The 14,001-nt window shown below is 42.9% G+C and overlaps 1 protein-coding gene and 1 pseudogene across 1 annotated transcript in view; both read left to right on the top strand.

Annotated features, from left to right (window-relative positions):
* Positions 1-1,265: 1,265 nt before the first annotated feature.
* On the top strand, positions 1,266-2,552 carry LOC119258107 (protein mono-ADP-ribosyltransferase PARP14-like; annotated as a pseudogene).
* Positions 2,553-2,635: 83 nt separating this feature from the next.
* The window catches only part of LOC119257465 (protein mono-ADP-ribosyltransferase PARP14-like), a 41,519-nt gene continuing 30,153 nt past the window's right edge, over positions 2,636-14,001 (top strand). Inside the window, exons 1-4 of the mRNA XM_037525441.2 lie at positions 2,636-2,848; positions 6,765-6,898; positions 7,639-7,672; positions 12,109-12,348. Coding sequence (XP_037381338.1) covers positions 2,662-2,848; positions 6,765-6,898; positions 7,639-7,672; positions 12,109-12,348 — 595 coding nt within the window. The 5' untranslated portion in view covers positions 2,636-2,661. The remainder of the gene's footprint in view (positions 2,849-6,764; positions 6,899-7,638; positions 7,673-12,108; positions 12,349-14,001) is intronic.

Here is a 14,001-nt window from a genome sequence, read left to right as displayed (position 1 = left end):
CCCCAAGTCTATCACACCATGTTGGTTAGGGTTCTTCACATTGCCTCCCGCCCCATGTGACTTAGCCAGGCTGTTCATGTGGTGCTTCTATGTATTTTCATGATGTGTTTCTGTGTGTTTCCTGGGACTTTTCATGATTTTACCTGACTGTGGGTGTGAGAAACTAGCCATGGAGCATGCTGAGAATAGGAACTGACCTCAGGTGGCAGCGTGATCTTCTATATTTGGTTAAAATGTGCTGAGTGTGGGAGGAAAGACTTCCTGGAGGTTCATGGATATCTTGTGTACAAAGAATGATAGATTATAATAATTGACAAAATTAGTTTGGTTTGAATCAGATCTTCAAAGACATTGGGAGAATGGGGATACATGCATAAAGTCAAGTGATGACTGAGCCAAAAAAAATCACTGCTCTCTTTAAAGAGCATGATGTTGCAATATAAATTAGCATCCTGTGATTTTTATGGATATTCTGAGTACAGCTCTGAGACAAAGACTGCCTGTGGTGTGTATTTCTGAGGAACACAGAGTAGGATCAGTGTATTAGAGGAGGTAGAGAATACTAACCAAAAATTAGTAGTCTGGGTCCTTTGATTGTTGAGGAGCTACTGAAATCCTGGAACAAAAACCCCCCATTGCATGTAGTACTTTTGAAAGTGTTTACTGATACCATGTTAGAAAAGTCTGTCATGATGGAAGTGTTGGGAAGTGGACCCTTATCTGTGAGAACTGGAATCTCAAAGTTATTCCTTAGCCTCTTCTGGATGGATTCCCCCACCACCATCATTTGTATTATTTGCCTTCCCAGGAAGTGCTAATCAAGACCCAGATAAGGTTGCTGGAGCCATCATAGATGCCATTGAAGGTTTTGTCCAGAAAGGATCTATTCAGTCTGTGAAAAAAGTTACGGTTGTTCTCTTTGGGCCTCAGTTCCTGATGTGTTTTATGCCAACATGAAGAAAAGAAAAGGATTTCAACCTTCTCCCCAACAGTCTGTGATGTCTTACATTCCACGTGAGTTGTTTTTACCAGATGCACATTTCCTATTTTTTTGGTCATGTGAGAATTTGGGTTCATTTATAAATTAAATATGGAACTACCATGTGGCTCAGCTACTCCACTTCTTGGTATTTGTCTGAAGGAAATAAGATCATGATCCCAGGAAAATATAAGCCCCTCCCCCCACTGTCATTACAGCATTATTTATCAAAACCAAATTGTGGCAACAACCTAAGTTTCCACTGATAAATTAATGAATAAGAGAGATGCAGCTTACATGTATTATGGATTATTACTCAGTTACAGAAAATGAAATCCTGCTGTATGCCACAACAATGTACGGGCCCAGAGGGTTTTATGCTAAGTAAAATAAGTTGGGCAAAGAAAGACAAATACTGTGTGACATCACTTCTATATGGAGTTAATAAAAAATGAACACATAGAACACATTGGTGGTTGCCAGTGGCAGCTGGGTGTCTTGGCAATGCAAAGGAGGTGGAGGTAGGCAAAAAGAGTGAAGATGGTCAGAATGTACCAAGTTCTAGTTATAATTTCAGGAGATGTAAAGTACTGTTTGTAAAAAAAAAAAAAAAGCAATAATCTTTCTTTCTTCTGTCTTTTAGCAATTTTGGCTCTCTTTTGATTATTTAGTATCTTTGTCTTCTGTCTTTCCTTTTTTAGAATTTTGGCCTCTTTTGATTCTTCTTTTTTTTGGTTTGGTTATTTTCTTGTTTTACTTAATATTTTTGGGATCCTCACGGTGCTCTCCAAAAAAATACAATCCTTCAGTTTTGGAAAATAAAACAGAGTAATTTTTCAGGTGAGTGGTGAAAATGTAAAGTGTGTGGAAAACGCCCTCTCCTGGATACAGGATCCTACTGAAAAGGAGCAGTGCTCTTACACCAGTGCAGATGAGTGTATTAAAGACTTTGATGAAAAGGAGGCCCAGAAATTGAATGAGCCACAGAAGAAATTAAACATTACTATATCCTTGGACCATAAAAAACCTTTGATTGAGGTTTTAGGAATTGGCAGAGATGTGACTGAGGCTAGAAATGAAATTGAGGAAATGATTAGGAGAGTAAGATTGGCCAAAAAAAAAGGAATCCCGGGCAGATTATACCAGTGAATTTATAGAATGGCGATATCATGACAATAACACTTACCACAGTTTTGACAAAATGACCAATCTGCAATTAGAGAATGCCCAGAAAAATCGCCAAACGACAACTGAAGTCACAGTTAATCAGCAGATCTACACAGTGAATTTGAAAACAAACACGGCTACAGATGCAAAGGGACACAGTATATCTGTTGAGCGCCTCAAGAAATGTGAAGGTGAGTCAAACTTTTATTCTTGCTATTTATTATTTTATACCTGCTTTGGACATAATCCTGTTTTATATTTACATCAAAGTTGTTTCAAGTAGATAAAATTCAACCAACCTTTAGGGGATAAAATAGAAAACTTATGGTCCCCAGGACACAGCTGGGGAGGTCAGAAGCCTCAAGTGGTGGTGGCAGCCACTGCCGCGAGGCAGAGATGCAGGTGAAGTCAGGGGGCCGCTAGTTAGAGCCAAAAGCAGAAACTAAGGGCAGGGAGGAGTTTTCAAGGAAACGAAAGCGAAAGAGTCAGTCCAGGCAGACGGACCAGAGCCGAAGATGGCAGCATCCGGCTCTTTTCCTCTGCTGGTAGAAGGCTCTTGGGGCCCGGATCCCCCGAAGAACTTGAGCACCAAGTTGCAGCTGTACTTCCAGAGCTCGAAGAGGTCGGGAGGCGGGGAATGCGAGATCCGCCGGGAACCCGGGAGCCCTCCCCGCTTCACGGTGCTCTTCTTCCCGGACGACGGTAAAGGGCTCCAGGGATGAGCAAAAGAGGGATCAGCCGGGCTCCTCCGGGTTCCTCCTCTAGGGGAAAGTTGGGGTTGGCACTGGGACCGGGACTAGGCTGTGCTGTGGCTGGGAGTCCCGCCACAGTCGTCGGGGAGAGAATGTGGACCTGGCGGAGCGGGATTTCCCCCCGCCGGTCCCGCTTTCAGGCGCTTCCTGGGGCTGCCTGGAGGTGGCGGCTGCTGCACCGCGAAAATGAGTTGTGTCTTTAGCGTGGTAGGACATAAAAGAGCGGATTGAAAGCTGAGTACCCACCTCATTTACGAGATTGTATAGTGTGTTGGAAACAAGGTTTCGGTTCCATTGCAATTTTAGAACTCCAAAGGTTTATGGGAGCGTTAAGGGAAGGGAAAGTTCTAGGAAATCACATGAAAACTGACTCCTTGCAGGTGAGTTCAGTTCGGGGTGGGCAATTCTTCAGGGAGGGCGCTTCCGACCTGACAGCACTGCATGAACAAGCACAGGAAGCTTGAGACTTCCTCAGGGAAGCAGGGGCCTGTGAGCCCGCAGTGTGGTGGAGAAGTCAGTCCTCTGCTTATCCCTGTGCACCTGCTGGCAGGGTCTGCAAACTGGACGGCAAGTACACGTGGGGACTGGGAAAAGGTGTCAGATGTCAGAGGACAGTTATGTATTTTAAAATCTTAGGCCTTCTGTTGTTAAACCTCCCTCTTTTTTAAAAAAAGATTTATTTATTTATGCACACAAGAACTGGGGTACAGACCAGAGGCCTGGGGCGGGGTGAGAGGACTCACCAGAGACAGAGTGGGGAACAGAACAGGCAGACTGACCGAAATACACTGCTGAGGGGAGCAGCGGGCAAGACAGGAGAGGTCTGCTGTGCCCTGTGGGTAGCTCCCTGGCCGGCATCTAACACTTGCTGCAGAGGCTGTGGACAGCTTCATAGGTTGTGTCTCAACCCCCTGAACCACCAGGGAGGCCTCCCATTTGGGAAAAGGTACAAAGGAAATTAAAGCTAAGAGATAGTTTGACTTGGACGATAGAGGGTCCTGTATGGACAGGGTCAGTAGCATGAATTTTCTTTGCCCCAGATGGAGGCGCCCATAGGCAGGGATTCGGACAAGCTGATGCTGCTCTCCTGACACTGGATTTGAGAAACAGGGCCCAGAAGAGAGCAAGGAGGCTTCCAAGGCCCTAAAAACAGTAGCAGTGGGGAGGCAGGGATGAAAAAAGGAATCAGTGAAACCCAAAGGTTGCAGATAAGTGTGAAGGAAAGCAGGTGGGCAAGGACAGGAGACCCCTTGGCTCAGGACACTTACAACAACAGACTCCTGAGGGTTCTGAGTTGTGCGTCACCAGAGAGCTCAGAAGGGCAGCTGTGCGGTGTGTGAGTCATTTCTTCACTGTCAACAGTGTGGACCTGGCCCTTCGGGACACTTCTTTCTTTGTTGAGCCCCAGGAGCAGTTATTGAGCTGGGACAACAGACTCCAACTCCCCCCCACACCCCCCGCCCCTAAATCACAGCAGATTAAACAGAGTGTGGTGGCTGGGAATCTGCACGTTTTACCAGGAATCGGGTCACCTTGCTCCACTAAAGGGTGCGAATCTGTAGTTTGATGATGACCTCGGGTGAACAAAACAGGGAATGATTATACAACATAAAAAACATAAATACACAGATGGTGTAAAATAGAATTTTGGGATGCCTTCATTCTATTCTAGCTCTCAAAGCATACATCATTTAGGTCTCCCTGCTAGGCCTTCTTTCTTTACCCCTCCCAGCCCACTATAACCCCTCACCCCATACTGCTTCAGTGGCTCCTCCTGTGTTATGCCCGAGTACAAATACTCAGACTTACTGCCTCTCAGGTCCTTTCCTGGTCAAAGTTCTCAGGAGGTGGAAAGTCCCTGTGGCATTTCAGTTTCAGTTTCCCATAAGAGGAGCGCCATTCTCAGTAGCAAGTTGCCTGGAATTTGCTGAGCACGAGTGACCTGCCCTAGCAGGGGTACCCCATCCTCCATGCAGGAACGGGTGCAAGTCCACAGCATGACGTGACTTTATTTTTGTGATTCACTTAATAAAAAGGAGCCCCATAGCACTTGTCTGTACAAACAGGGAACTAAGAGGTTGTTAAAATATTTTTATGCGGTTCACTGAAAGTTGTGTGTAAATTGAAATCCTGTTCCAATGCGTACACTTATCATCCTTATTGCTTTCATTTTCCTCCTGACTGTTGTTCAGATGGGGCAAGAGAACCCAGCTTTTCTTTAAATAAAATGCAGCAGAGGTGCTGGCTGCAGAAGCAGACTGTCCACTTGGGTAAGGGAGACTGGTAGCAGAGTTTCATCTCTTTTTCCTCCCAGATTCACCAACTCCTCACTGGGGATCACGTACAGAGACACCATCTACTCTCTGGAAATAAGGCTGCCCAGATATATTACACTCAGTCTCAGAACAGGCTGGCACATTCAGATGCCCGGACAGGACTCTGTCAAAGTCTAGAGAATCATAAAGGAATGTAGCACAGAGTTCATGACCCTAGACAACTAGGCTTCAAAAACAATACTGTTAGTCGGTTACTAAGAGAGGAATGTCTTCCTCAGCCTTAGCGCTCTTCCTCAGGCAGTAGGTCAGGAGGCTGTTTCAATAAACACCACCTCAGCTTGCTCGTTGGCTTTGGGGTCTTATCTAGCCCTCAATCTTCATTCTAACTTAGGACAGCTCCTAAGAAGTCCAAGGTGAAGCATCCACTCTCTCATGAAGAGTGACACAGGAGTCTGGCATTTTTTCTCATATTGTTTCTGGACCAGCTTCTGAGTTGGCATCCGGTTGGTGAAGGCTTCCCTTCTTCCACCCCTTTGTGGATAGTTGAGATGAGAAAACTGTTCAAGGCCCTCTTGAAAGATTCGTGTGTACGTCTTTGGCCCCATCAGGTCACCATTTCACAATATAATCTGGTGACCTCACACTCAGGGCAGAGCTGCACCCGTGAATCACAAGGGCACCCTCACTGGCTCCCTTCACCCTGACCTCCTTAGCCGCCTGACTATGCTGGTCTCACTTCTGTTTCCACACTCACCTGCTCCCTCTTTCCACTGTCTGAGATACACTGATTTCCCTTTCTTTTCTCTCTGACTTACACTCGCATCTCTCTTGTGGGTGTAACAGAATAGGTCAGAAACACCTCCTTACGTGAGGGAACAAACTCTAGAGAAGTTACGATCTTTTCTCAGTGTCACTCAGCAAGTTCATGGCAGAGTTGGAATTCAGATGCAGGCTTTTGTACTCTTCTGTCCACTGGTCAGTTTGTTCGCTGCTCATTCTTTTTTCCTTTCATGAAATCTCCTCCATCTCTTCTTTTCTACTCCTTTTACTCTCAGATATGAGTCCCTTACTATCGCAGGTTAAAGAGTTGATTGAAACAACTCTAGGCCGTACCCATGGCCACTGTACCCATGGCCAATTTCCTAAATTGTGGCCTCCATCACATCGTGTCCCAAGCCCCAATCTACTGGCTCAGCATGAGAAATACTTAGTTCTTCACTGTAGAATAAATACTGCTATCTTTTTGAGTACCAAATAACCTCAGGTAATGTACTAAGTTCTTTATTATATTTCTTTCATGTTTGTACTGAACACACATACAAAACAATCTTCATTAACTACTTACGATTAGACAGGAAGACAGACTTTGTATTTTTATTAAGAAAGATGCTCACAGTTAAAAATGATAACTTTAAAGATGGAATTGAAATCTGTGTCTGCTTGCTAAGTATTTCTCTTTCTGCTGCTTAAGGCCTCTCTTGGGAAATGATCGAGCCATCGATTTATGATGATGAAACCCATGGAAATCATGGGATAATTTTATGAATGAAGATTGCTTGACCACTGGCTTTTAAAATTTTTAAATTTCAGTTCGGCAGAGAGTCCTGGACAGAGACAACCATGAGTTAGTATGGCCTGGACAAGGAACATTCAAGTTAACTGTCAAGTTGCCCACAGCCCCAGATGAAGTCCAAAATGTCCTTGAAGAGGAAATTCCAAGGAAGGTAAATAAAAGCGTAGGGTGTTCTCATAAGGTGTGTGGGAGGGGATTGCAATGAGAAAAATACTGTGAAATGGGAAGTATAAATAAAACTGGGGAGAGAAAAGCAATTTACAAAATAGAGGGGATGAAGATGGTGAAGTGTAGTATGGAATAATGAAGGAGAGGACAGTTTTTGTTTGATTTTTGACACTTTTAGAAAAATCAAGATTTGGAGGTTTCAATATTTTGGTTGAGATATAAAATTTGGGGTCTGTCCTGGGTGCTTTATAACCTGGAACTTAGTTACTTTGTTTTGTTTTGACATTGTTCTGAGGGGAAGGTGACCCATACTGCATATCCTGAGTATTTCCTCAGCTGTAATGGTGTCCCCGTGTGGGGTGGTTGGGGGTGAGGATGAAACGCGATGACTCCTGTCATGCAGGAGGCATGGTGCTTGCTCACAGTGACCACTCAGGGAATGTTAAGTGCAGAAACGACATGAGCTAAACTGTTACTCTGATCTAGATCTTACCTCACAAGCCAATGCTGGTTCACTGGGGTTTCTGTTATTTGTAACTTGTTTGTACCAGTTGTGCTGACTGAGTGGACGTGCCAAATGCCCAAGGCGCCCCAGCAGCATCACCCCAGCCTCTCATTGTCTTCTCTCTAAGCCCTACGTCTCCAGCTACTCCCAGAGGTACTTTGTCAATGCAAAAAAATGATTGCTAATTCATTCATGCTACTTTACTGTTTGGGTTTCAGGAATCCAAGACCAAAGTCCATGTCAGAGAACCAGGTAAGGTCTCCTCCTGAGGCAGTTTTGCTTCTTTTCAAGAGAGCATGGCCATGGCCAGCCCTCTCTTCATGGTTTTACAAAGCAGGTTTGCTCAGCTGAGCAATGCCTAGAAGTTGCATCATCTATATGCTCTCTGCCACTCATACAGAGGGCAAACCCGGAGTTGCCCCTTGAGTTCTTAGGGTTCAGGTGAGAAGGATGAGAACAGCTTGCTGTTTGCGAATAGACAGCAAGCAATGGAAAGGCAGACAAAAAGCTACATGGAAGGTGGATGAATCAACCTTTAGAACCCACTTGTGTGCAACTGGCCACCGAGAAACAAAGACATGACATGCTGGTGCCCTGTGTTGCAAAATCAGTTTCTGAGCACAGAGTATGGAAGACTCTGTCCTCTGCAGCCACAATAAGAAAGTGTGTCCCTTATGGACAGAAATTTCTAAGCATGGTTCAGGTATAGGGTACAGCCCTCCAGACCAGCAGCAACTGTTCTTGCCTCATTTGCTATAAAAAAAAGTCTACAACCTAGTGGCTTTGCGGACTGGCTGCCTACTTAGTTTTTGGGCGGTGCCTCCTGACATTTATTTAGAAGCGACTAATTTTCCTAGCAAAGCTAGCTCTTAAAAAGGGGAGGAAAGGATGAACCGTGCTGGAATGGAGAGAAACTGAAGAATATATTTTATCTTCAGGAAATGGAATTCCAAAAAACTGTGTGAACATCTTCCTCTAAAATCAAAATTTTCTCAAGATCACATATAGACTTTTGCAATTTTCTTTTTGAAAATGACACTAGCATGAGAGTTGATTTTATTTGGCAAAATAGCTGGATAGGATTGTAACTCACATAGATGTACTATTAAATGGTAGAGCCTAGTATGTAGAGTTTTCTTAAAGCTCATGATTCTTACGAAATCATGAAAGAAATTTTTGTCTCTTTAAAGGAATTCCTGTCTTTCATTCTTCACATATAGGCCCAACTCACCCAGCTCCCAATGTTCATTGTGACCCCCCTAAATATAGTTTTCTTGAAAGTTGCCTTGTGTGCTGTGTCCTCAACCTCAATTTTAGATCCAAAAGTGGTTTCGTATTTGTATGTTTGTATCTGTGTCATTCCCATGTCCAGAATTTAATCAAGTCCGTGTTTTTTAGCTTTTCCTAGATTTTATCCTAACTCTGTTTTAACTGCTTTGTTAGCACTGTCTCAGATTTGCTTAAAACTTCAAATGTATTCTAAGAATAGCCATCCAACCCCACACCAATGGGCTTCTCATTGCCCTGGAAATTTTAGAACCATTTACTAACCTGTTTAAATTGACCCAGTTCCGGGCCTCCCCGGTAGCGCAGTGATTGAGCGCTGGGCTGGGAAGCTGCCCGCAGCCTCCCCAGCACCTGTTCGATCCCCATCCCCTGGCGAGAGTCCCACATGGCACTCAGGCCTCTCCTGCCGCCCGCTGCTCCCCTCAGCAGTGTACTTCGTCAGTCTGCCTGTTCTTCTCCCCACTCTGGCTCTGGTGAATTCTCTCACCCTCCCACGCTTCTGACTGTACCCAGTGCTTGTATAAATAAATAAATAAAATCTTTAAAAAAACAAAAGACAGTGGTCCTAGAACATTTTAAAAAAAATTAAAAAAAAAATAAATTGACCCAGTTCCAGTGATAGCAACCGGAGAGGAAGTTGGGTGGTCTCAAACAAGATACTCTAGTTGGCCCCTTTCAGAGAAGAAGAGGAGGTCCTCTGTTTAAAGTTTTTCCACACTAAATCCTGAAAATTGCCCTAAGGTTAGGACTCTTAAAATAAATCAGACCGTTATCCAAATTGAGCAAAATGACGGTGAAATGTAGATCCCTAAAAACCCCTTAACTCAGGCATGAGGAGAGCACATGCTGCACTGTGATGCACTGGGCAGAGATGAAACCCAGAGCACAAAGATGGACAAGCACTTGGCAGAGCAAGGAAAGGACAAGATAAGCCCACACCTTCATCAGGGATGTGAGCCCTGAGCCAATCCTGCCAGGCCAGGCTGGGGTGGACTGGGCCTGAAAGGTGGAAATCAACAGTTGGAACAACCTAGACAAATTCTGGCTTTTCCATATCTGTATTTCCAGTCTGCACACATTTCTAAATCCCTGATGTTTGTGACTTGTTTGTACCAGTTGTGCTAACTGAGTGGATGCGTCTGAACTTCCTTTTGGGAAATATGTTAAAACCAACAGGTCTGACGCCACATGTGTCTTCTTCTCCCCAAACCAGTACCCTCTTCTGGCTTCCTTATTTCTCATGAGAATTAAAACCAGTCTGCCTCTCACCTTCTAGAAATCTTGGAATTCTCTCCTCTTTAAGCTTTCACTAATTTCCCCCCCCCCATCATCATCACTGCCCCTCTCCAGCAGCTCACCTATCACTGCACAAACAGCTCATGACTAGAGTTGCCTGCTTTCTTTCCCTCTGTCCAGTGTCCTTCTCCTTAAGTCTGACCAGGTCTTTGTACCATTGATGAATATTCTGTCATCTTTTATATGGCAACCTTCTGCAACTCACCCTTAACTACCAACTGTAAGATAAGGTCCAGACTGTGCTCTGGATGGAACTGACTTTTCTGGCCTCATTTCTTACACCTGCACACACGAGTGCTCCTGAGCTTCATTGCCCAGACTGCCGTTTCTCAGACAGGTTGGCGCAGACACAACACTAACTGTCCTTCTGTTGCTCATATCACTCTCCACCTCACTTTTGTCTACTCAAATTCTATATAGCCTGGAATATCTACTCAGTATCCTCCTCATCTTGGGAACCTTTCCAATGCAGCCCAAACTTTAGCTCTGTTTCTTAGACTCCTGGATTAGCTGTTGGTTCTCTTTATGGGGCACTTAACCAAGTCTCTCTTGTGATAAAGCTTCTAGTGGTCAATGATTATAAAGTTATGTTGCTGGAAAGCTCTTACTGTTTACTTAGTTTTACTTAGACTCATTTATAATTAAGAGACATGCCAAGGGCAATGGCTAAAGAGTCACAGAGTCTGGGTTGTAGTCACATAACTTTACTCCAGCAGTAATCATTCTGTAGTCATACCTATCTCATTGAATGCTAATCTATGTTGTTATTTAATCATTAAGGAAATTTTTATTTGGCATGAGAGTGGTGTCATCTCCAGTATATACGAGTAGTATTTGTCAAGCCCAAATCACAATTCAGTGTGGCTGGTGGCTAGGGTGGAGGGAGTCTAGACTGCTGTACACAGTCATCGGGAATCCAGGCTTCTTCCATCTTTGGACAGCAATTTCATTGATATGATCTCCAGGGTCTGCAGAATGGAGATTGATATAAAGGAGATTTGTATTGACCAGGCTTGGAAGAGTAAATCGCCTCTTCCACCCATATTAATCAGCCACATGAACTCTACTTTTGGAATTTAACTGAAAGAAATCTGGGAAATTCCAGGAAGGAAACAAAATTAATTTGGTGAGCACATAGCATTTTATTTTGCTATAATAAGCATGTACATAGGTCAGTTCCTTTCTCATTTTTCTTTTACATCTTCATTAGAAACCCATTGTATTCTGACCTACTGTTTTTTGTGTGCACCACTTTCCATATCCAGCTCCTTGAACATAATAATGGCCCCAAGTAATAGTTGTTCACACAATGTCTAAAGATCATATCACACATCATGCTTTACTGGACAATCAAAGAGAGACTGACCTCAAGCGTATGTGTAACTCATTGTGGTCAACAATGGACAGGGATAACTGTCCATGGAATTTTTATTTGGCATGAGAGTGGTATCAGTGCTGTCCAGTGACTGGGATAATTGCTGTTTACTGGATTTAATGGGGATATACAGCTCTCCGGGCCATTGAAGTTTCTCTGTGTATTTCTTAGTTATTCACTGTAAGTATTTCTTAGTTATTCACTGTAAGGATTCTTACTTCAGTGATGGGAACCTTTTGCTTTTCAGAGTACAGTTTGTTAGATGATGACATGTTTGGGTATCGTCAGATACTCTCACTTTCCTTCAGTGGCCCAAACAGTAAATCTTCAAGTAAGCAAATCATTATTGAGCTTCAACTATTTATCATGTGCCAAGATACAAGGATGAATAAACATGCCCCTTGCTTTTGAGAAGCCAAGTTTAATAACATTAATATGGTGCTGAGATCAAAGTTTATTTCAAGTGTTATAATAGATAAGGCAGTTTCCTCAGAGTGACAAGGCAGAAAAGAGTGTAATAAAATTGAATGTGGTAATATAGACTGCCAAATGCTATGTTATATTTTTAATTGAATTGCACAAAAATTTTTCTAAGGGCTGGCTTTTTTTTTTTTTTTTTTTTTGGTTAGCCAAGAGATTGAAAATGAAAGAAGAAATATCTTATGATAATTTACTTTGTTAAAATCAATAAATATAACATTTTGTACCTCATCTGTCTCCCTAAAATCAGATGTGTCCGAAGAACCAGATACAAAACCCTCTCTCAATAGAAGATCAGAAAAAATGGAAGATACCGGAGCAGAAAATGAAATCATTTCTTTGGTTGCACTTGAAAACCTCCAGGAAAATGTGACTGATTTGATGTTAATCTTGTTAGTGGAGAACACGAGTGGTTTGTCCAATGATGACTTTGAAGTGGAAGTAGTTCGCGATTTTGATGTTGCTGTAGTTACCTTTCGAAAATACATAGGTAAGATTGAGTGATGCTTCATTTACTTGCAGTCTTCCTTGTGCACACTGGAATTTGGGACACTCATTGAAGGAATGTCTCTGAAGGTGTGATTCTTTCAGTAGCTAGTAAGAGAAGACTGCTTTTTTATTTTGAAAGAGAAGCAAATTTGTTTTGAAACCAAAATATGCTATGTTTAATAGGTTGAACTATTAGATAGAACTAAAGGCACTAATAAGTGGAAGGGCTGGACTTGAACCCAGGGACCACCCTGCCCCAGCTGGTTCTCTTATCCCCTCTACCATGCTTTCCCTTAGTACCTCCATGGTTGTGCATGCGCAGAGCTCAATAAGGGCTTGGAATACAGAAAATCAAAATGCTAACTCTGCCATTTAACTAATATCTGAGATTGTGCTTTACTTCCTCACTTGTAAAATGGGGGTAATAATACTGACTTAGTCCAGTTTCTGTAAGAATTTAAGGTAGTTTGAAAGCTTTTCACTTAGTACCTGAGATATAGTAAGGATTCAAGAAAGGGAGCTATTCCTATTTCAAATTTATAATTATTTGTTGATATTTGAACTTACTTTTAGTCTTTAATCGAAAATTGTGAGCACACCTTGTGTGCCAGGCATTTGTCTAGGTGCTGAGGGTACAGAGATAATGCTTGAGAGGAGTTCATATGTAAATGAATAAGGTGCAGGTGAAGCTGCTTCCCTTAGCTGGTAACAGGCTGTGGGGAGAGGGCGTACGGGGAACCCAACACGGTGGCTTGTGTTAGCCCTGCCTACTCCTTTCTATGACATTTATACTCCCCCAGCACCAATCAGGTCCCAAGTATACTGTGTTTCATGCCACTGTTGACCCCTCTGCCTGCATGTTTCCTCCCCTCATTACTCATCAATGCCTTTTCATCCTCCAACAGCCAGGTCACTTATTCTGGGAATCTTTGTCAGTTCCCAGTATTAACTTTCCCATCTCATTTGGTTAGACAATTGGCAATTTGTTTTCTTTTAAGATTTCCTGCTTACTGGATGTTGAACTTTGAAGGATGTGTGAGATTTATGTGTGTGTCTCCACATGCTAGCAAGCACAGTGCTGACACACCATGGGCCCACCAGCACGATTTATTAAGTTGAAAAGAGTAGTTGGGCTGAGTCCAGAAGGAGGAATAGAACCAGTATAAACATTTGGAGAAGGTCATGTCAAGCATATGAAATTGTATAAACACAGGCAAAAAAAAAAGAATGGGTTTTCAAAACCGAGTAGTTTTTGTGGCCACATTTAAATTTCAGGGAATACTCAGAAGTATTGATTAAAAATTAGTTTGGGCCAAAAAGCCAAGGGCAGGTAAGCCTAAATAGTATAACTCATGTCTGCAGGAAATAATTAGCCACTGAATGACTTAAGAAAGGAGGAAAATGAGAATACTTGTAGTGAGACCAATCAGATGGCCATATCATAAAGGGTTGGACAGGGCTGTGACTGGAGACAGGGTCACAGTTTTGGGCAATAATCCAAATAAGACATTGACATGGGCCTTGTTCAGAGAATGGCAGTTTTAGGCATAGAAATGTTCTTAGCAATTAAAATCTAGCATCTGAAAAATCCAGTGCTTAGCTCCCCCTTTATTTTTAATAATATTCAGATAATTTCCTTATGTATGCAACAAAA

Source organism: Talpa occidentalis, unplaced genomic scaffold (assembly GCF_014898055.3).
Source record: "Talpa occidentalis isolate TD23 unplaced genomic scaffold, MPIMG_talOcc4v2.1 talOcc4.4, whole genome shotgun sequence".
Lineage (NCBI taxonomy): Eukaryota > Metazoa > Chordata > Mammalia > Eulipotyphla > Talpidae > Talpa > Talpa occidentalis.
Note: the sequence above shows the minus strand (reverse complement) of the source record. Positions and strands in the feature narration are given on the sequence as shown.